This window comes from Saccopteryx leptura, chromosome 1 (genome assembly GCF_036850995.1).
Source record: "Saccopteryx leptura isolate mSacLep1 chromosome 1, mSacLep1_pri_phased_curated, whole genome shotgun sequence".
NCBI lineage: Eukaryota > Metazoa > Chordata > Mammalia > Chiroptera > Emballonuridae > Saccopteryx > Saccopteryx leptura.
The window spans coordinates 215,170,499-215,194,513 of NC_089503.1; the positions used below are offsets into that span (position 1 = coordinate 215,170,499).

Consider the following 24,015-nt stretch of genomic DNA (forward strand, 5'->3'; position numbering starts at 1 on the left):
GAGAGGAGCATAGTTCCTATTGAAATATTGGTCAGTTTGTTGATTTAAATTTACTTGTTCTTTATTTTAAATATTGTATTTGTTCCCGTTTTGTTTTTTTACTTTAAAATAAGATATGTGCAGTGTGCATAGGAATTTGTTCATAGTTTTTTTTATAGTCCGGCCCTCCAATGGTCTGAGAGACAGTGAACTGGCCCCTGTGTAAAAAGTTTGAGGACCCCTGGCCTACATGGTAGCTATTTTAGGAAGAGGATAAAAATCTCACCAAGGAAAATATAAAGTAATATTTTCCAGACTTTGGAGTATGACCCATTGATGAGTTGCAAAATCAGTTCAATCTATAATAGCACTTGGAGTGAATACAGAATGTCTTACTTAAGTAAGAGCGAATGTTCTGTAAAACTTACACACATGCAAATAAATGTATAATGGACTCACTGTACGATATATATTTTAACTGTAGCCTGTGGTTAAAAAACATTTGAAAATCCCTGGCACAGAAAACGTAGATGAGAAGTGCGGGGTGTCGGCTCCATGGTTGTCCAGGTGAACATTTCCCAACATATCATTAAGATGAATGGTACCTGGGACCAGCCAGCCTGGAGGTCCCTCATGGAGGTCTTATTGTCTTTAATGACAGACTCGCTGCCTGGGACCTGGAGACTGCCTCAAGTTTTATCGCAAAGTCTCGCTGTAGGAGCAATGATGTTCAGTCATCAAATTCAGAATCAAAAGCAAAACAAAATAGTCCAAAAACCTCTGAGGAACATAAGCATATCATTTTGTTAGAGGACTTACATTCTCTCTTTACGAGGATCAGAAAATAGCACAAAATGACAGACACTCCCCTATTTTTCCCTAGCATGGTAGTTAAATCTTCTGGGTCTTTAATTTCAGGGGCCTCTTTCAGAACCTGTCGCATGCAGGGTTCCCCACATTGCCTTCCCTTATGGAGCTGCAGCTCCAGGGGCGAGTGCAGGACAAACATTTACAGCTCTGCCCCGAGACACACCTCTTTTCTGTCTTCACCCGGATTTCCACCCAGTTCCACTTTATCAGTTTATTGTCAAACAGCAGTGCGACTCTCAGTGAGCAAGAATGGCATGCAGACAGACTCACTTTAAATAGAATATAACCTTTTGTTAATAAAGAAAATAAAAGGAATGAATGCCCCATTGTGACTGGGCCACTTGGAAATCTGTGTTTATGCAAACAATGACAGATAATAAGTACTTTAACACTATCTTACAACCAGCAACGTCATCAGAAGTAGTTTCCTTTGTTAAACAATTGAGAATACACTAGAAACCCATGCTGAGATCACACAGTCACAATCCTTGGAATCAGTACAGCCATTCTGGGTCTTCTTGGTGCTTTTGTATCTTATTATCCAATGTGGTTTTGGAAGTTTAGAAGCCAAAAGTCCAGTCTCTACATGATCTGAGAAAATTCCTATATTTTTTCCCTATGCTTTCATGTCTTTGTACGCAAAATAAGATAATAATTACTGACTTGCTAATATCCTACCTCAGGGGTCGAGAACCTATGGCTCACGAGCCAGATGTGGCTCTTTTGATGGCTGCATCTGGCTCGCAGACAAATCTTTAATAAAAAAAATAATGTTAAAAATACAAAACATTCTCATGTATTACAATCCATTCATTTCCTACCACTCATGTTCATGGTTGTGGATGGCTGGAGCCAATCACAGTTGTCCTCCGGGACAACTCCAAATCTTTATTGGATAATGAGTAACGTACACGGGTCGTTGTATGGCTCTCATTGAATTACATTTTAAAATATGTGGCGTTCACGGCTCTCTCAGCCAAAAAGTTTCCTGACCCCTGTCCTACCTGGTTCAGGTAACATGACTTAGTGGTTCAGGTACTACGGCTTTAATGGGTTAAGTTCTTTTACAAGGTGCTTCCCAACTGTAGGAAGGGTAGTTATATTAAGAAAATAGTCTTCATGTGCTAAGTGGAATCACAGATAAGCTTTAAGAGAAAAGAAAAAAAATTGACAACTTTCACATCTCAGTTCCATTTCCTCTCAAGATGGTACTAAATGATCCTTTCAGCCCAAGTTACCCATAATCCTTTGGCATTCTTGAAACGCTTCCAAGTAAAATAGAAAACAAGAGCCTTTCTGGATTTTGTTTCTTCTATGGAAACCTTTGGAGAGTGTGATGATATTTTTTAAATCTCTTTAGGAAGAAGCAACAGTCATATTTCCTCTCCTGTAATATTGTATCATTATTCATAGAACTGTTTCTTTCAAGAACTTGTTTCCTTTTCACATGCAGCAGGGAAACTGCTGTCTTACAGAGCAGAGATATCAGCCCCCGAGCACAGACTTGGAAACCTAAAACTGGAAGGAATCTCGAGTGCTGTCTGGTCCATCTGCCCATTTTACAGCTGAGGAAATTGAGGCTGACAACAGGTAAGTGATGTGTTCCTGCTTTTGGTGAGAGAATTGGAACTTAAATCCTGACTAGAATAAGGTCTGCATTCTTTCTACTCTTTCCAGAATCTGATATTTACACAAAAGCGATATTCTTTTTGCTTAATGCATAGTTTCTGGTCACGGTTCAGCTACAGACTCACAATGAAGCATAAATGTCGGGAGGAATAGCTGCTCGATTGGCCTTCCTACACAAAGTCTATAAGTGGTAGGACACATAGTGGACTCTGGGAAACAAGCGGGACTCTCACAGCTGATTGCCAATAGTCAGCTGACACGTGCTCATAGTATATGCTTTCACTCCACTATTTAAAACACTGAAAACTAACATAAACAAACACTCAACTTAAGGATCTCCAACATCCTGAAGCATTCTCTTTCTAGGCATAGTAAGAAACTTTTCTGCATCTAACAGGAGTCTAGATAAGCAAAGTGCTTAGAATACTCCAGAGAAAAAAACAGACAAAATAAAAGCAAAACACTAATTCCATAGGGTATCTCGGATTGAATTTTTTTCTTGATGAGATCTATTGACCCACTGTGCACTGAGCCATTGTTAATTAGTGTACAAGCTGTCTTTTCTTCAACCTCTGCTATGTAAAATATCTTCTCTTTATTATCTGAATATCAGCATCAAGCTGGAGATTACTTTGGGAGAGTTCATGGCTTTTCCAGTAACCCACGGCAAGGGATGCTGCCTCGACAAAGTATAAAATGACCTCGGGCCCTGAGCTGAGCCAGGGCCGCCCAGCACACAGGCCCGGTGGTGTTGTCTCAGATAAAACACAGTGATGGTTCTGCACTCCCTGAACGAACTCCAGGGAATGGCATCATGTCAGGCTTTCCAGATGGATTATGTGAAGCCATAGCTCAATGTCATTTTCAATAGGAAGCCTCATAATTAAAGGTCAAATAGTCACTTCATCTGCAATCAATCAATAGAAAAAGTACTAATACGGAGTACTAATCAATCAATGGCAAATGCCCTAATAAAAGCAATGAATCAAATTCAGCATGTGCGTAGTGCCGGTCCATGGAAGAGATTGAGACAGGGCAACAACAAGAACAATAAAATATATTGAAAGTGTATGTACAAGAGGATATTCAGGAGGCTTCTCAAGCAGGAATTTTCATCTTTGGTTCTGTAGTTACATGGGTACCATTTGGCCTGCAATGATTTATTCTTAAATACAAATACTGGATATAATAATGAATGGTATTTCATAAGTATTCTGTTTGAGATGTGTGTGTGAGTGTGTGTGTGTGTGTGTGTGTGTAAAACCAAAATCACTAGAAGAAATTACTAGAATAAAACTATAACAGTGATTACAAAAGGGATAGATATATTTTCTAAGTATCTGTTGTATTTCATCTGTGTGTAAGAGCTGAAAGAAAGTGTAACTCCAAGTGAAATTCTCTGGAGTTTTCTCCTTCTTTCTGAAATATGAATTCAACACACATTGTGTGATGTTCTTTCATTTCTATGCAGACTAGAAGCTGCATTAGGAGAATCTTGTCCATGCAGATCAGAAGCTACATTAGGTCGGTAGTGGGATACATCATATCCTCTGTCCCAGTGATGTGAGGTCACCAGTAGAGGAAAACAGGTATTGGATCTTGTGAAAACTGATACAGTAAATTCATAGGGTTTAACAAGGCCATTCTGCAATAGGATCCAAGCACCCCTTGCTATACATGAAAATAAGGGTGCTTTTGGGACAAAGGATATCCATGCCACCTCTCTGGGACAAGGGAAGCAGCAGATAAGCCCTTTGCATAAGTGCTAGCTCGGGGACCGCAGGAGGGGAGCCAGGTGTGACTGTGATGTGGTGAACTAGTTGAGTTGGAACTGAAAGTCCCTAATCTATGAATTAAGGCAATGGAGGCCTGGGGAGTCACCAGGGGGAGAGTCAGGAGGAGTACCCAGGTTTTATGGCGCTAAGAGAGAGTAAGTCTGTCATGTTACAGAAGTGACAGAATTTACACCACGTGGTTACCTAGGTCATCACATGACTCTCACACTGGAGACTAAGTGCATATTCCATGAGAGAACACTACAAAAGCCAACAAAACCCAAGCTCACCCAATCCTTTTGAACAAAACAGTTAAATCATTGGTGTTCAGAGCACCCATCTGTTTGTCTGAAAATTAGCTTTCAGAAAGCATCAAGAACGAAAGAGTGTGGCTTTGGGATCAAGAAAAAAGAAAAGACCAAAAGGAGGCGCGAACAGGTGTTTTGCTCACAGGAGAGGAGAGAACGCTGGCCGTGCTGCAGCGCGATTTGGGTCGGGTTCTTTGTTCTGCACGGTAGCTCTCACAAGGAGGAACATCGTGGCGAAACCAGGAAGTCCATTTTGGCTTTCCTGACAGAAGCAACCCCCCTGGGTGGGTTGAGTTTGAAAGCCCCCTGCAGAAATGCCCAGGTGCATTTGGTGCAGCTGTGGCTCAGCATCTGTCTAAGGACACAGGCGCATTGGACGCCTGAGTCAGGACTTCCGAGGCGTCTGGTGGCACCCGCCTCTGGGCTCCCTACCTTTATGACAGCTCCTTACTTTTTTGGGAGACTGGAAATCCAGACATCACATCATAATAACTACATGGGGGAAAAAGTGTAAGATGACTTCTTTGAGGTCAACGATTAAGCCACACTTGTTACAGAAAAATCTATGGGACGGGAGACTGGAACCCTGGCAATGGTAACACAGTCATAACTAATATAGTTAAAAATATCTAGTAACAATAATAATAGCAGCTACTGCTGAAAGTGCTGGCTGTGTGCCTGGCATCACACTGTGCCCTTTTGGTGGGGCACCTCACTGAGTCACAGCAATGCATGTTCAGTGAAATACTGCACACATTCCGGCTTGGCCTGCCGACTATGCATCAGTACTGCACTAGGAACTTAACAACTTTATTCTTACAGTCACCTTACCAGGTGAGTATTATAGTGCCCCATTTTATAGATGAGAAAGCTAAGGTTCAGGGAGTTAAGTGATTTGTCCCAGGTCATAAAATCAGGATTGGAACGTGGCTTTCAAGCTCTTTCAACTTCAATTTGATGACAATTATAAAAAAAACTTACCAAACATAATGCAATGCATGAACAGTGTCTATCTATCTATCTATCTATCTATCTATCTATCTATCTATCATCTATCTATCTATATTTTATGTGTATAGATATAATTTATTCAAATAAGCTGAAGCCCCAGATAGCAACTGCTCCTTAAAGAATTTGTCCAATTTCCATTTTCCAAACTTGGCAAGAATAACAATAGATTCTACCAGACAAATTGTGTGGGGTTAGTAGAAACATTGTTAGTTTCAGGCTGAACCTCTTTAACAGCACTGAGCGGACTACAACAGTGTCATGATTCTTCACTCTTTTCAGTGAGTCACATGCCAAAATGTAAAGGAATTTTTATTACGAGTTTTTACCACAATATGCCCACTAGCCCAAGAAACTTGTGAATGATGTATATTTCAATACAGTTTCTAATTACTTAATGACTTTTAACCACTGAAAACATGGATTCTGGATGTCTAGACACATTGTTGGATAATGCCACTAAACTGTATAAAGTAAGTAGAAAACAGCATTTTTTTCTTCTTGGTTTAATTTTTTTCCATTAAATAAATACTTATTTCACTTTAGGTGTTAATCAGATTGAGTTAATAATAATAATGCTGTATTTCTTTGCACTTCAAACTAATATCAATATCAAATTAGAGAAATAACATTATTTCCACCTTGCTCTAATCTTCCAAAATTTAACATTTTTCAAGGCCTTTCAAAGCCAAGTTTATGTCGATTGTATTCTCCCACCCCCAGCTTTCAGCATTAGCATTTTACATTGAAAATTAGCTAGATCCTATATTATTTCATTTAGGCCGTCAAAAGTTGGTTCAATCATATAAAGGTATTTCAAGGCAAGAAACCATTCTCACTTGGCTATTGTTCTTTAACAGGGTGGACAACACCCCATTTCATTTAATTTGAAGAGTTGCTTAACTTTCAAAAACATAAGATGTAACTATCTGAGGGTAATATTGAATCTGTTTGTCTGTGAATCACTTACCCAGAGTGAGGGATTTGTGTGTAGAACAGAAGATGATAGCCACAGTGTCTGCTGGTGTGAAACCCGAATTATTCCTGGGGGCGAAAAGAAGTGCTTTACGAATACTTTCATTAAAAGCCTGATTAACATATCCTAAATCAGATGTACTACCTACCTTCATGTTAACATCCCTTTAATCAATCCTGGTGACAGAATTCTATGCCCAAAAGTACAGAAGTGTCTGAATTTTTTTCTCAGAGAATCATTTCTGAGTCATTTATCTTTGAAAAGGAGACAGTTTCAAAAATGCGTGGTGGCGGAGGTCTCCTAGGACCACATAGGTAACCCGCCTGCGGTGCTGGCCTGGACGGAAACCGTGCAGCCAGGAGTGCTAGCCTGTCGCCAGGCCATCGCTTGACACTGACCTAGTAGCTCGAAAGAGTCCGTGTATCTCCAAAGCCGCTCACTCAAGGAGCAACATAGACTTTTGGTAGCAAACACACCCTTTTGAAAAATTGCACAGTATGAACAAAGATTTGACATCGTGTGTTTTTGTAAAAAGAAAAAAGAATTATCATTTTTCAGTAGTGACCATATATCAAGACCTTATCTAAGGTCTCTGCATATAAGAATAATGATTCTATAACATGGGTGAGGCAATATTCCTATTTATAGTTGTGGAACCTGAGGCACAGAGAGGTTGCCTAAGTTACCCAGGGCCCGGCAGCGAGTAAGGGACAGAGCCAGGATTCACATCAAGTCGGGCTCCTGCGGGTTTATGCTCTTTTTTTTTTTTATTTTTTATTTTTCAGAAGTGAGAAGCGGGGAGGCAGAGAGACAAACTCCCGTATGTGCCTGACCGGGATCCACCCAGCATGCCCACCAAGGGGCAATGCTCTTCCCATCTGGGGTGTTGCTCCGCTGCAACCAGAGCCATTCTAGTGCCTGAGGCAGAGGCCACAGAGCCATCCCCAGTGCCCAGGCCAACTTTGCTCCAATAGAGGCTTGGCTGTGGGAGGGGAAGAGAGAGACAGAGAGGAAGGAGAGGGGGAGGGTGGAGAAACAGATGGGTGCTTCTCCTGTGTGCCCTGGCTGGGAATTGAACCCAGGACTTCCACATGCCAGGTTAATACTCTACCACTGAGTCAACTGGTCAGGGCTGGGTTTATGCTCTCACTGCTATGTTCTACCATTGCTATAGAACAGTTAAGCAAAAATACATAAATAAGTAAATAGATAAATAAATATATAAAGAAATCTCACTTGGTGGAAAGCCATTATATGTTATGGTGGTCAATATTGGTGAATATCATATTCAGATTTCCTATTTTAGACTATAAAGATTCAGAGACCCAGGACAAGGGTTAGAAATGTAATTATTACTCTTGTGTCCGTGGTATTAAAAACGATTCCTTCCTGCAGAATCAGGGTTTGAAGACACTGCAAGTCTATTCACTCCCAGCCCTGAACTCAAACAAGAGTCAGCAAATGGGAACCGAACTACATGTATATATAGAGTTGCAGCTACAACAATCTATTCAATTTTTAACGATCACTGAAGAACAAGACCCCAGAATTTCCCTTAGTAATGCCAGCCTCATATATAACTTTCATTGGGAGAGAAATCTGCCCTACATGCATCCCCACGTGCTGTTCTGTTATATGCTTCCTGGAGAGGGGAAGGGCCCTTCCCTTGCCACCTCCTCATGCCCCTCCCCCCACCCCCTCCTCATGCCCCTCCCCTCCTCTTGCCCATACATGTAAGAGAGTATTTCACACCCTTTGGTCTCTCTCCTCTGAAAGGTGCATATGCTCCTGCTCCCTCAACAGTCCGACCTCCAGCTCTTTTTCTGACAACAACTTTCCAAACTGCATTTCTGGTGTCTCACTCAGTTGGGACTTCTCTGTGGATGTGCATCGCTTGAGGACAACCAGAGCGCCTGCCCAACCGTCCCTGCCTATCACTTTCATGTTTATACCGTGACACCCCTCTTGACTTGTAAACATTGTACTACTGCATGGCTGACCCACTGCCTGATCCCTCCACTCATCGTGTAGGCCTGATGTAAAGGGAGCTACGTGAGGCCCCGTAAGCGCACAGAGGACAGGAAGATGGGTGATACATATATATGCCACAAAGGGGAAGGAGATGGACAATGAGAGAGAGAGAGAGGGAGAGAGAGCTTGGGCACTGAAAAGCAGGATTATCTCAAGCTTGGCAGGGGAGCAGGGTATGACTGCAGAGCAGACGTGTATTATGTCGGGGACCTTGAAACTGAAGGATGGGAGTGCAGGGCGTGTGGGGGACGGTGGGCCAAGAGCAGATCCTTCCAGCTGACTGTGCGCAGGGACACCGGCTTGTGACAAGGAGTGTGGACGTGATAAGAGGGACGACGAGGGTAAAGAGGAGCGATTCCCCAGCACAGTGGGGATGAGGGGGTAAGGCAGAAAGAATCACCGCATGGGCAGGAGATGGTGTGAGAGACCTGAAGACAGAATCAAAAGAACTGGTCAGGTGCTGATCTCTGTGAATGGCATGCCCCCTCCCAACAACTTGGGAGCACAGGCTTCTGGGCAGATGCACCAGAATTTATACCCGGGCCATCCTTCTGCTTGTGTATGAAACGGGAATAATCTGCCTGCCTCTGAGGGTCATTGTCACGATAAATGCCAGTGCTTGTTGAGAATCTGGCACATCGCATGCTATTATTTTACTGTTTCTGTGGCTTTGTCAAAGGAGGAGAGAGTAAAGAGAAACGAGCAGCTCTGGGCATTCAGGACTGAGAAAGGCAGCCAGGCGTCACTAGAAACGGAGTGGGCGAGGCCCACGGCACCCTGGGGAGGAGGCCCAGGGGCTGATGGTCGAGTGCACTGAACTGGCAGTCGTGAGAGGGAACGGTGCATTCAAGAAATCCGGTGAAGAGAAGAAAAGGGTCATCGGAGATTCACGCTCACCCAGAGAGTGGAGACGCAGCAGGGAGAAACGGGTGAGGCCAGCCCTGAAAGAGGCCCAGGGGACGAGGCCCAGGAGACAAGGCCCAGGGGACAAGGCCGAGGGGGTCAGCCTACAAGGGGATGCTCCCTCCTGTCTGTCAGCTGGGAACAAACAAAGACAAGGTGACTGAAACACAGCCATGGGAAAGTGGAGGCAAGTTATATTAGAGACTACTTTCTTTGTAAAATGTTAGGCACTTCATTCATCCATAGAGGATCGGAGGTAACCCCGAGGCCTGGGAACCTTAAGAAATTAGAAGCTTGGAGTAGGCAGACCGGGGAATATGATATACACGCAATTCACAATGAATAAGAAACCCGTACAGGGATGGATGCCCCCGGTGATTGCAGGACACGAAGTTTAACCCGCTGGGCTAGCTCAAGCTGTTTTCCAGCAGGGCTCGCGGGCTCCCAGCACGACCCGGGTCCTTCTTTTTAGTCCTTGGCTGCCCTTGTTGGTAACTCATGGCTCCTGCATCTGGATTCGTGCAGCTGGGTTTTTCTTCCAAGAGGGTCCGGCAGCACCGTTCCCTCTGGTGAACTCTGTTCTGCTTCCTATCTGCTCTTTTCCAGATGGTAGCGCATTTCCAAGGAGCCCAAATCTCTCTGGCGGAGAAGGCTCGGATTTAACCTGGTGCTATCTGCTGCTGGCGACAGCAGCACACACGGTGTGGCTTCAGAGGACATTTGCATAGACATGCTTACGTGGCCCCTGTTCCGGTGAGGAGACCGAGGCTACCCCCCTCTGGGAGGCTGCTGGCCTGGGCTGAGTTGAAACACTTCCCCATAGTTCTATTGACACAGTCTGTCAGCCGGGAGGGAGGCTTGGTAAATAAAAATGGAATGTTTAAGGTCAAAACAGTATTCCCCTTGAACAGGGTCAACTTGTACTCTGTCTCTAAAGGAACAGACTACTTCACATCCTGGATCTCGGATGCTCACTCGGCCCTGCATTCACGAGGAGGGTGGTGCTGATGGGAGTGACCGGCCACCGCGGGAAACAGTGGTTATTTTCTATGCACTTCGCTGCCCCCTGCTCCTTCCTCCTCTGAACAGTCTTGTAAGGTGGGTAGTATTATTGTCTTGCTTTTTCCACAAAGGGAGCTCGGAGCACAAAGAGGGTTAAACAACTTCCTTCAAGTCACAACTACTAAGTAGGCTGCTCTACATCTCGGAGATAAGTTTGCCTCTCAGGAGGAAATTATTAAAAACAAACAAACAAAAACACGGAGAACAAAAACCACCACCAAATTTAGTGGATGGGAGCGGCTGTCTCGTTGAATAACCTTCCCTGGGCCCTACTCTCAAGGGAGGGCTTAATGGGAGAAAGTCATGACAGGACAGAGAAAAAACAAAGAGAGCTGTACATTGTATTTAAATAGTAATGACTATAATTATTTTCACTGATTAGCATCCCTATTGTGTCTGCTCCCATTTTTTATTTTTTGGAAAGGAACCACATTACTATTTTCTAATTCTAACTTATCTCTTTTTAATATTGAATTTCTTTTTATCCTGTTTTCATGATTCTTTTGATCACTTCGGCTTCCCTCGAGATGTTTATTTCCTTTCCTTCCCAACTGGTCTTTTATTCTCTCTGACAAAGCTTTCAATCAGGGTTTTGCACATAATGTTTATTTCGCCTTCCTCTGCGGTTCCCCACAAAGGAAAACATGTCAGGAGGTTTTTCTAGTGGGATCGCAGAATGTGGAGCAGAGAGCCCGGGGGGGGGGGGGGGGAGAGGCGTCAGAGCCGCAGTTTTTAAAGGCAGAAACTTCCATGCGCAGGGCTCTCCTTTGTTAACCTCTGGACTCCCGTTTTGTCTTCACTCATTTTAGGACACGACCACTAAGTTCCCCAGAGCTCTGTGGCTTGGTCGCCTCCTCTCTGAAATGGTGAGAGACTTGTCATCAATCACAGCTTCACCCTCCTTCTCTCCCCACTGCGGGCTCCCTACCTCCCTCTCCCAGGGCTCCGGTGAGAGGCCCATCGAGACATCTGATTAAAAGTGTTCTGATAAGGAGTAAAAGACCTACACAAATATTTGAATATTTGTGGTTTTTTCCTTTTCCCTTGTTAATGGTTTCTTTTGTCACTCTAGTGACATTCTAGGGTTCTATTACTCTGTTATCTGCTTATCAAACTGTCTTTTATATATTTTTTAAAAGACTCCCAATTACTGTTTTTTTTCCCTAAGCTTTTTCAACTTTGACAGCTTCCCAAAGTTGTAGAAAGTATAGGTCACTATGGATGGCTGACTCCTGGTTTGATGAATCAACTCTCATTTCCTGGCAACTGTGACACAGAAACGTCAAAAAGAATGTATCACAAAGCTAGAAGTGCTTAATTCCCTCTCTTCCATAATTAGGTCTTGAAATAATGTAAACTATTTTGATATAATAAATATTCTGCAGTAGCTAACGTTTATTGATCACTTACTATTTGCCAGGTATTAAGCTGTGGGCTTTCAGTGCATATTACTTAATTCTCCAGTGACCCTATGAGATAGGAACTCCTACTGTCTCCATTTTATAAACAAGGAAACTGACAAAAGTAACAAAGTTATTAAGCGCGATTAAAATTCAAGTCCATTTGACTCCAGAGTTGGAATGTATAACCTAAACATTCCAGAGACAGAGAAATGAGAACACAATAACAGCTCTCAAATGTATTTTAAATATTCAAAGTAGAAGAGGTTCACACGCCAGACCCCAGCAGGGCAATGTGTCGGGTCAGTCAATGTAAGAAACGTGAACCAGGTAGTAGTGTGGCAGGGAAGCTGGATTTTCTAGGCGGGCTCTCTCCTGGTTTATGCTAACCTGTCATTATCGGAGGTCAGTGGCTTGCTGTACAAAAGAGACTGATTTCCATGCTGAGATTTTTGCGTCTTGATATTTGGATTGGTTTTATACTGAAATGGTATGAAAAAGATGAAAAAAAAAATTCCACAGGCCAGTTTCACCAGTTTTAAGTAGGAAGGAACAAAAGGGAGGAAAAGAAAATTAATTTCAACAGCATATAAACCGATGAGCCTTAGTTCCAACTCTTGGTATCTTCGTGTTTCTGTGTGAACTCGAAGAATCCAGTTAAACATTCTCTACAAATTCCCTGACCAAAAACAAGCATTATGAACATGAAAAAGTAATTGAAGTAGTTTCGTGCAATAGAGAAGGCCTGGGTCCGTGCTTCCGGAAATGTCAAATGGAAAGGGATTTCAATCCTAGGTGTGCTGTTTGCCAGCTGATTTTGGCGAAGTTACTAAACTGCTGTCGGTGTGGGTCCTCATCTGCGAAGCAGCAACCAAAGTGCACAGTATCATAGTCTTGGCTGTCAGACTTACAAGAAATAACACGGGCACAGTGCCTGGCTTACAGCAGGGTTCGATAAATGTTGGTTAATTTTCATTCCTCCAATAAAATCACCAGATGTGATAAGGTCTCTCAGCATGAAAAAAAAAAAAAAAAAAAAAAGAAAAAAGAAAAGAAAACACCCTGACAGTCAGTCACTCCATACTCTGTTGTTTATCAGAGAACGTGCATGCCTGGCATTGGGCCAGGTGAGGTCCACATGCAACAGAACGTCAGTGAAAGCAGAACAGGGCACAACAGGAAGGTCTCAAAACCAGTCATTTTGGGCTGAATACTCTCAATTTTAATCCAACTAGTTGTGATACGACTGTCCCTCCTTTAACAGTCCCCATGACGGCTATTCTGTGGTTTTCAAGATCTTTTCAGTCACTGACAGGATACTGTGTCCTCCCTAGCCTGACAGGACAGGATGGAGACCAAGCTAACACTGCGATAGCCTTAGGAAAGGACAGAAGTGAGAATGTACGAGGCTCTGTTAGGGGACAGCAAAGCTTGTACCTCAACCTAACGCACAGACAGCATGTTTGCTAGCAGTGGCTCGTGAAACTGGCCTTGCCCTTCGGCGCCCAAAGTGAACTTTATTCTGCAGGCACTGGATGACCAATGAAGATCTCTAAGCATGAGTGCTATGCTCAGAACCCTGGGTTATTGGAAGCAGTATGAAATGCAGGAAGGAGTTGGGCCTAGAAGTGAAAATAACAGTAAGATACCCATCACAATAGTCTAGAGCGAGAAGAGGCAACAAGAGCCTGAATTAGGGAAGTGGCTTTGGAAACACAAAAAATATTACAGAGGTAAGATCAGGAGTTTGTTAAAAAAAATAACGATGTGAAGGATTCCACTCTGAGTAACTATGGATGGTGGTTCCACTAATAGTATATTACCAATGAGCGGAAGAGCAACTGTTGGGGAAAAGGATTAATTCCATGTTGAATATGCTGAGTGTGAGGTCTTATTAAGACAGTCAGGTGACGATAGCCAAATGGTAAGTGGTAAGTCATGAAACTCAAGACAGGCATTGGAACGGGAGGTCTAGGCTTGAAACTTGTCAGCTGACAGCTCAAAGCAGTAGAATGGAGGAGGTCGCCGGCACACACGATGTGAACAGATGGGCCAAAGGCCAGGGACAGATCCTTTCATAATGTCTCCTACCTGAGGCCGGGGGAGCCAGATGTGGTGGCCAGGCAGACAGGAGGAAAACTAGAGCAGTATGGTGGCCTGGAAATCAAGTGGAGAGCATGTCTTCATTTAGAAAACCAATAACGACAGGAAGTACCAAATACTTACCTTGTTGAAAAGATGAAGGTTAAAAGCATAAAACTCAGCTGAATAGAAAATACTGGAAAAAAAAAAGAATTGAATCGAATTAGTACCATAAAAGCAGTATTTGTAGCATATTTACTGGTATGCTTAGTTTGATCTGAAACTTGCAGGGACTCAAACAGAAAACAAACAAATGAATAAACAAACAAGCATAAATTGCCGAACTGATAACATCATATAAATTTTAGTGGGACTCAACCTGTTCTTATTGAAGCTATCCCCAGATAAAAATCTACGACGTCTACTACTCACAGCAAATCTCAAACCCTCTTTGATTTAACACTGGTTATTTAATTTGTTCAGTTAGAGAGAGCTGGTTTATCCTTTGAGTATTTATAGCAAATAGCCCAAATGCAGGAGGATATAAAAATATTTTGGAATAACTCATCTTGATGTTAATAACGTAAGATTCATTGACATTATAATTACGAAAAGTTGTCTTTGGTATTACAGCATAAATAGAACAAAATATTTATTTTTTCTTTTCTTTCCTCCCTCCCTCCCTCCCTCTCTCCCTCCCTCCCTTCCTCCCTCCCTTCTTTCCTTCCTTTTCTTTCTTTCTTTTTCTTATCTCTCTCCTCCCCCTCCCTCCTTACTTTCTTTCTTTGTTAACAAGTGTTTTAATTACTTATTACATTTAAAAATATTGTTCTAAGCTCCACCTGTAGCTTGGCAGAGGCTGAAAAGTATGAAACTGCCAATATTAAATGATTTATAAATCTAGACTGACCTCTTCTGTGACTGATTCTGCCCAGTAGGGACACCCACTCTCTTAGTTTGGAGCAGAAATCAGTAAAGTTTACTTAAAGGGCCACATAAAAAGTATTTTAGGCTTGAGGGCCATATGGTCTCAATAGCAACCCTTCACTTCTGCCTTTAATTTGAAACATAGATAAATATATAAGCGCATTTTTTAGCTTAGCAGGTACTTGCATTTTATAGCCTGCTACTTCTTACAATGAAATTATATTACTTTGGGTGTAGTTTAATAGAAAGATGATATAAATATTCATATTTTAACCAATTATTATAAAAGTGTCATATATTAGAACTCCTACTTTTAATGCATGGTGAAGAATAAGATTAGTTTAAATTATAATAATATAAATTGGCAAAAAAAGTGTTCAGTCTAACATTTGAATTTGACAGATATTATGGTTTCTTTCACCTGGCATCAACCACTGTAAATCAGACACAAAAAGACAAAGGAGATTAGTCATAAGTGTATTACTGCTGCCTTTTTATAAAACAGGTGCACTGCTCAAGTCACTGAGTACATATAGTATAGGACTAAGAATTCTTTTCTAGTCAAATGAATATTCGAAATGAATCAGGAGAATACACATTGCTCTGTTTGCTACTGAGGAGGCTGAGGAGATAGCAGAGGCACCCTGCCTTCCTACTTACTGATGAACAGTACGACAACAAGGCTGAATTTATCCAGGTCAATATTTGGGTTAGAGAACGTGCCACAGAAGGTCGTGTAGATGATCATGAGGAGCACGCTGCTGCTGATAGCACCGAAAGGAGGTTTCGTTCTTTCCAGCCAGTCCTTGATGTATCTCCGGACAATCTGAAACAGAGATCAACAGGTTGCCCCTTTGCAGAGAGGTGGGGAGTGAAACTGGGCATCTCAAAGTGATTCTGACAGCGGAAAGACAGAAAGGAAAGAGCAATCTGGTTGATGGCCACACTGGGTCTCCATGCTTCTCTGCCACACTGCTCTTCTTCTGGGGAATTGGACATTTGCAGTGCAACTTCCACTGTTGTCCGTAATGAGAGTATGTTTTCAACTGCACTCAAATCCATTCTTAATCATGCCAAATGCTCTTTGCTAGCTGTCACTGAGACATGCCCATTAAGCCTCCCCGAAGTTTATCTCCTCTGCTCCTCCTAATGGATGTGTGTAATTATCACAGTCCCCTTTGCCTCAACAGACAATTCCAAGTGCAACTTTGGGAATCTTAAAAATCTGACATCTTCAAGAATTTTAAGACAGTAGATAATCGAAAGTGATCCATGGAACATATTAATATTTAAAATGTGAGCGAAGCACCAGAAGTTTTTAATTAAATTATAACTCATGCTTGAAAAGCAAAAGTGCAAGTGTTGTGGGAGCTTAAATAATTCAAACTCTGCACAGCTCGAGTTTTTGTGAATCCAAAGACAAATGCCATTTGCATGCTTTTAGCATCCCAGAATTAACACTTAAAAATGAATAAACCTGCCCCAACTTTCTGACAAAAGGACCAGTGAAATATAAGGTTACAAAGCAATCCTCTCGTATTTTAAAACCAAATCAGATATTTTAAATTAGGGCAGTCGGAATATTAGTAATAACTTTCATTTGGATATAAGACTGAACCACTCTATTTAAAACCTTTCACTTTTGAAAGAAGCCGAACAAGCCCCATAATAAGGACTACGGTTGAGACATATTAAGCTTTGAGTCACTCATTATCCTGCATAATTGAACATGAGATTTCACAACAGGCTGAATTACCATGATCCATTAGCAGTAATGAGGTCAGGGAACTTCTCCTGACAAGGCTGACGGGGTTCTGTCATCTTCTACTCTGTCACTAAAAAGCCTTAATTTGCAACGGAGCATACCTTCACAGATACTCAAGAACAAAATAAACTACTCTCAAGAGAACCTTTGAACAAATGGCTGTTGAATCAACTTCCTCCGATCTCAAGGACTTGGGAAGTGAAATAATGGTGTTAATAAAGCTCACCAGTTGGTACAAGAAAAATATAGGTCCAACACCTTGAAGCTTGGGCGGGGTAGAATGAAAAGAAAGAGTGTCATATATGTACAGATCAATAGTGGTTAAGTTTCCATTTTTTTTAAGGTAGATCTTGTAATTGAAGTTACAGTTGAATTTATAAAAAATTGTGGGGTTATTTGTTGTTTTTTTTTTGAGAAGTGATCCCAAACCATAGTTATTATCTAGTGTTCATTTCTTTTTTTCAAGTTAAAATGTAGTGAAGTACAGAGAAGTGAGAGCAGTCCATCGCACAGTGTTACATACTGATGTATTAGAATATTGTAAGTTTTGGATAACAGCGCTCAGGGTACCTCGATGGTCCCACATTCACACGTCACAGTGGGGCGGGGGGGGGGGCGCTCATTAGAAGGCTACTGAGGGACTTCACAGAAAAGGTCATTTCATAATCTATTGTGTTAGGTAACATAAACCTGGCGGTTGCCCAAATTTAACAGAATTAAACTCATTTAGGAAGTAAAATAAATGAAAATTACATGGAGCTATTGAAGTTGACACTGTTCTCCGATCCTGTTTCAGTACAAAATGGTTAAAAACACAAAGACCTGCAATAGATTAGGGGACCTATGGCTCTAATTCCAAAAGTGGAAGTGTCTCTCTCACCACCATTGCCCTCTCTGACTGAAGAAACAAATGCATGTAAATGAGATGCAACTTGGAAGCCAAAGCCATTTTAAAAACCAAAACGAATCTAGCCCTGGCCAGTAATGAAGGCTTCTCTCTCTCTTTCTCTCTCTCCCCCTCTCTTCCTCTGTCTCTCTAAAGTCAATCAATTAAAAAAAAAGGACTAATCTCTAATCATCAGCTTTATAAGCAGCAATTGACTTGGTTAACCTAACCATCTCTTCCTTCGTTACAAAGTACTCAGAGGCTCATAGTATGTAGGACTCTTTCAACACGGCAGGTAACGAGGGGAGCGGGCTCCTCCCAGCGAAAATGCTTTTCTTCTAAACACCTCAGTGCTTTAACCTGGTCACTTCATCTTGATAAAGAAAGCAACTAGGAAACTGGGAATTGGATAGACGGACAAGTGAAACAATAACCCTAGAGGAAAACAGATTGTCTTTCACTGTTTTTAGTCTTACAGCGATATTTATCTGTGTTTTCTAAGTAAACCATTTTATACTTTGCCAAGCTCTATAGAGCTTTTCCATCTTCCTTTAAAATTAAATTCACAAAGAAGCTGTCTTTGCACTGTGCAGCTAGAAAAGTGTTCACATGCTTCATAAACGGCTGGGCGAAGAAGCGTGGCCATGCCTCTGAGACGAGGTTCCGCTCTGAGCTCCGGGGACCCTGTCTCCTCAAAGTTCAGCCACTTGCACTTTTTATACAATCATTCTTCATTTGTCAAGAATCCCTGTCATTTTTTAATTCCCCAAACTTCTTTGTCTTACAGAAATGTTTAAAACCTTATAAGAAACAAGACTTGGCTCAAGACAGTCCATCAACACAGCCAGACAGATGCCTCAGAATTCCCTCTTGGGGGAAAATCCAGCTCAGATGAGGGGAAAAGGCATTCTGGTGAAGTGGCCGGTTGTGTCTTTCTTCAGAATCTATACTAATTCATTTGCTCTCATGGCTCAGAAACACTTAGGCACTCAACATTAAGTGACAGACGTTCATGAACTTGTTCGGTTTTTCCTATGGACAAAGAAGGAAAAAAATCGCCCACAGCTTTTTATTCTCACCTTCTACATTTTGATTTCTTTATTTTAAATTAAGCACCAGGAAAGGTGAAAGGGAAACTTGAATCCCTGTACTTCTAACAAGCTGAAACACATATCAGTTACTGCATGACCTGTAGGACAGAAAGCTGGGAAACAGGCACATCTTAGGTGACGACTGTCCACGTACGGAGGTAACCAAGAAATGGAATGGCCGTCGTTTTAAAGGTTTCTGTTCTTTTTTCCAGGGTATTCTCTTGCTTTCCTCCTATTCTATCTTTATATTTATAAACTGATTTTTGAGTGGGGGATATATGATGTATAATATTTTATGTTCAATCTGATTTAAAAATTAACTTTTCTCAAAGGTCGCTTCAATTTTTATCTTCTCTTCCATCGAATCTATACATTTTCATAAAGTGTTTTGTTTCTTCATAAATATCCTGTTGAAATGTATAGTCAGGGATTAAAATCAAATCCAACTTATAAAACATTGTTCTTTTAAAACATTTTGTTTTAAATATTGAGTAGATTCAAAATGATACAGTATACTTTGGGGAAAAGGTGTAAACAACAATAATAAATGGATATAATAAGCAGCCATCATCTACTTAACTTTTTGAAATTTTTTCCCTCTATTACTTCATCTCATTCTCCTGAGAAAGGTGGTACAGATATTATCCTGCTCAGTTTACAGCTAAAAACACAGGCATATAGAACCCAAACAACTTACATGAAATGTTTTTAAAAAGCTAGTTAGTTAGATGAGCAGGAATGTGACTTTTATTTCCTGAGGGGTCCCTGGTCTCATGGAGGTCACCTTCTAGTTAGATAAATAAACAGCAAAAACAACAAACAAACAAGAAGTTGCTGTTAAGCCCATGTCTATGCCCTTAATCATCCAAATATACCCTTTCCTAAGACTCACTCATTTAGTAGTACATACATTAGATTCTGTATTCCCTTACTGTGGCTAAAAACACAACCTTGTTTTAAAATTTGTATGCTTGTAACTAAATTACATGCTTATTATCACCTTGTTACAAGAAGTTAAAATATAAGAATTTATTCTATTATCCAATTCAACAAGAATCATAAAGGAAACTAAATTTTCTAAGCCCCATTTTAAGAGCAAATAGAATTAAAAGTTTATTTTATCAATCATAGCATAACTAATATGATAACTATTGCTGGAGGAGTCTATGGAGCAGCCAGCCAAAGACATCCATGTTTCCAGCAATGGTCATAGATGCCGAGACCTTATTGGAAGTTTCAAATAACATAATGGTTTGCTACATGGTTTCAAGCTAGCTGTATAGCTACAAAGAAGGGATAATAAATAATTAAATAAATAGGTCAAGATTCTGTGCAGATGTCCCTGTATATATAGCTCTCTATAGAGAGCATGTTGTTATTAACCAAAAATAAGTAAATAAATAAAAATATGAGAATATTGTAATTGATAAAAACCCGTGTTTCAAAGTCTTACATTTTCATTTAACTGTCTCTTCCTCTGTCTTTTCGGAACTGTCCTGACATACAGAATGGGAGACCTTACCTGTCCGATAATGAGAGGGACCACAACAGTCATAAAGAGCTGGGAAAAAATAGATGTAAAAGGCACCGAAGAGGACGAGCCAAGCTGCAAAACGAGAGTATAAGAGGAGTTAGAGGTACCTAGGATTAGTTACCAAACATTGCCGTCAATTAAATCATGCAATAAATGAATTCTCTCCCACGCACCAAAAATTTGGTAGGCCAACACAAGGAGCAAGTGAAGTTAATTTTAATTTTCTAAATTTAACACAAAATAGACTGTTAAGTAGTTTAATCTACAATTTTTATTGGGATTTCAAGATTGAGAAAAAGTGATAACTACTGTTTCACAATGAACTTAACTTGCTTTTATTAAATACATTGGTGAAGAACACAGTGATTCTTCCTTCATACTGTCTATATTGTATGGCATGATATTTCACCTATAATGATAGTTTAGGTGATTGCTATTTCATCTATCACCTACTTAAACAAACAAGTATATCTTAATATTCTTTTATCAACATAATGTCTTCATTTATGCAAATAAAATATTTTCTAACTTCTACTCCTTTAAAACAAAGGCAATGAATCTCACATCCTTTCAAGTTTTTTCTTAAAGTCTAAAATATGGGAAATCCTGGAACATGACTTATTTTTCAGCTTGATGTTTTCAATATACCTCTCCTAAATGTGTATGTCTTAACTCAGTTCGTAGTTCCTGTTTTTTACCCTTTCTCACTTTTTGGTGCCTTTTTAAAATTTGTTTTGCTAATAAGTCCAATCTCGGCTTCAGAAAGACCCGATTGCCAGCATCTGCGTAGGACATGGTCGCACATTCACATTAGCCGCAACCACCGAGAGTTGCTGTCTTCCTACGAACTTTCATGCTGGTCAAACCCTTCTTCTGGCTTTCAAGCCTGACACATACTAGCCTGTTCCACAGGTGTCTGTCTCTTTTATGACTTCCCTGAGAACTAGTGAACGGGTTCTCTCAAACCATCACTGCGAGCACCCTGGGCCTGAAGCTCACTCTCCCCCTCCCCCCCACAGGCCAACCCCAGTCCTCACATCCACCTAAGTTAGTTCAACTTGGAGATACCGTTTGAAAGATCGCTTCTGTAAAACACACTAAGGTAGTGATGACAGGGGCAGAGAATGTTAAATAAAATAAATCTCACGTTTAGATGAGTCAAGTCAACAGCTCTGGCGCAATGTGGTGGGATCAGCGTTTTCACTGTTTTCTGCATGCATTGGCTCCCCAAGGTCTTTCCTGCCCCCTGGAGGGTTTGATCAAACTCAGTGCCCTCCCCCTCAGCCCTGCTTTGGGTGCATTCAAAACGCCACGGGTGTACATCCTGCCCAGCGCGGCCTGAGTTCATTCAATAACACCTTCCGCACTGACCGCGCTGCCAGTGTCACCCGTAAAACTGTAGCCTTTTCCTCCAGTACTAAGATGCACTAAAGAAACGAAGAGAGGAAGCGGGAGAAGTGGGGCTGGTGAGGAACAGACAGGATTCCTGGTGTAGTAAACACGACATGGCTGTTAGATGTTTTTTTTTACGTAAAGCCAAAGTCATAAAAACTAATCATTTCAGCCCATTTTAGAGCAATAATGACCTTGAGGCACAAGGTACTTAACAAATATATTCTCCTCAAAAATACTAATTCCAAGCATGGCCCTGGGGCAAGGATTGAAATAAAGAAAAATCCATTTTACAGGAAATGGAAGCACTGGATTGACAGAAAAATAAACTTTAAAGACCAAAGTCTTCCGGTTCAAGAACATCCAGCTCAAGGCTCTGTCTGTTAGGTTTACAATGCTTGGAGAGAGGCAGTAGGATTCAGGGTAACAGCCTTCTATTAAAAGGTGACAATGCTCACCTGGAATCTCAGAGATGATGTTACACATCCCTGTTCCTCTTTCTGTCTCCACTTTATTAAGTTAGTTAATATTTTAAAGATATTTTCATGACTAACCCTATCACAAGCTCTAGTCGTCCTGTCATCCCAGGGCGGACCCCAGTGACTGGCACAGAGAGTGCATGCGCAGGTGACTAAGCCTGTGCAGAACGGGCACACGAGGTGACCTGCACGCAGGAGGTGCTAATAGTGACACTCTATTCGAATCCATATCCCCTACACAAAGGAAACCAGATCGAAGGTGACGGAAGACTATATGACTTTGGGAGATGGGAATGCAACATAATCAAATGTCAAAATAACCTGGAGATGTTTTCTCTGAACCTATGTACCCTGATTGATTACTGTCACCCCATTAAAATTAATATTAAAAAAAGAGAGAAACCATATCCCCTGTTCCCCTGAAATTGAAAAGCACAAAACTTAAGTGTATCAAAAAAGTTATTATCGTGTGGCATTATTAAAGTCACATGGTATTATTTTTTCTCTGCTTGGTGATGACTAATAACACAGCTAATTGGAACACGCACCTAGACAAAGGGCACTTAGACAGGGGTGAATGTGTGTGTTGTGTGTGTGTGAGTGTGGGTCTGTGTGAGTCCATGTGAGTGTGTGCATCTGTGTCTGTGTGTCTGTCTATGTGAGCGTGAATGTGTGTATATGAGTGTGGGTCGGTGTGGGTCTGTGTGAGTGTGTGCGTCTGTGTCTGTGTGTCTATGTGAGCGTGAATGTGTGTGTGAGTGTGGGTCTGTGTGAGTCCGTGTGAGTGTATGTGTCTGTATGTCTATGTGAGCGTGCATGTGTGTGTGAGTGTGGGTCTGTGTGAGTGTGTGCGTCTGTGTGTCTATGTGAGCGTGAATGTGTGTGTGAGTGTGGGTCTGTATGGGTCCGTGTGTGTGTGTCTATGTGAGCGTGAATGTGTGTGTGAGTGTGGATCTGTGTGGGTCCGTGTGAGTGTGTATCTGTGTGTCTATGTGAGCATGTATGTGTGTGAGTGTGGGTCTGTGTGGGTCCGTGTGAGTGTGTGTGTCTGTGTGTCTATATGAGTGTGAATGTGTGTGTGAGTGTGGGTCTGTGTGAGTCTGTGTGTGTGTGTCTATGTAAGCGTGCATGTGTGTATGAGTGTGGGTCTGTGTGAGTCCATGTGAGTGTGTGCGTCTGTGTCTGTATGTCTATGTGAGCGTGCATGTGTGAGTGAGTGTGGATCTGTGTGGGTCTGTGTGAGTGTGTGTCTGTCTATGTGAGCATGAATGTGTGTGTGAGTGTGTGTAGAGCAGAGCGAGGGCAGCCTGTGCATGTTCTCAGCCCCCAGTCCTCCCCCCTCCTAAGACTCTTAGTGCGGCTCTGGAGGGGAAGACCGACCAGAGAGAGACTCCTAACCCTGGAAGAGTCAGGTCCTCCCATTCCACTCCCTTTTTAAAATATGTGCAGACTGAGGTCCAGAAACAAGTGACTTACAGTGAACATATCTCATACCTCCATTATGATAAGAAATTGGTTACACATCTAAAACACATTCGAGCACCCTGTAGCCAAATCTGCTCCATGGTAATAGCTACCCTACCAGGGGAAGGCCTGTTGGTTTAACCATAAACTATTACTGCATTACTGTATTACTGCTGAGCAGTAAATCAGAGATCAAATGCAGAGAAGTGTCAAAACGTGACTTCATTTACTTAAAAGTCAATTTGGGGAGTTATTTTTAATCACAATTCTATCTGAAACATCAAATCTGGCCATAAGAGAAATACAGGAAAATCCATTTCAAATTTGGTGGTAAGAATATTATGTACTTTAATTTCCATTCATTATTTGCATGATCAATGTTTGGAAACCTCATGCTCTTAGAGGACAGTGGACAGGGCTGGGGGGTGAGGGGAGGCTGTCCACAGTCTCCACG

General features: G+C 41.6%; 1 protein-coding gene across 2 annotated transcripts in view; it reads right to left on the reverse strand.

Annotated features, from left to right (window-relative positions):
* SLC10A7 (solute carrier family 10 member 7) overlaps positions 1-24,015 on the reverse strand; it is a 233,703-nt gene that overhangs the window by 24,389 nt on the left and 185,299 nt on the right. For both annotated transcript variants that reach the window (XM_066386114.1, XM_066386105.1), the window contains 4 exons: positions 20,215-20,298; positions 15,611-15,776; positions 14,168-14,219; positions 6,540-6,613 (listed from right to left, as the gene is read on the reverse strand). In XM_066386114.1, coding sequence (XP_066242211.1) covers positions 6,540-6,613; positions 14,168-14,219; positions 15,611-15,776; positions 20,215-20,298 — 376 coding nt within the window. The remainder of the gene's footprint in view (positions 1-6,539; positions 6,614-14,167; positions 14,220-15,610; positions 15,777-20,214; positions 20,299-24,015) is intronic.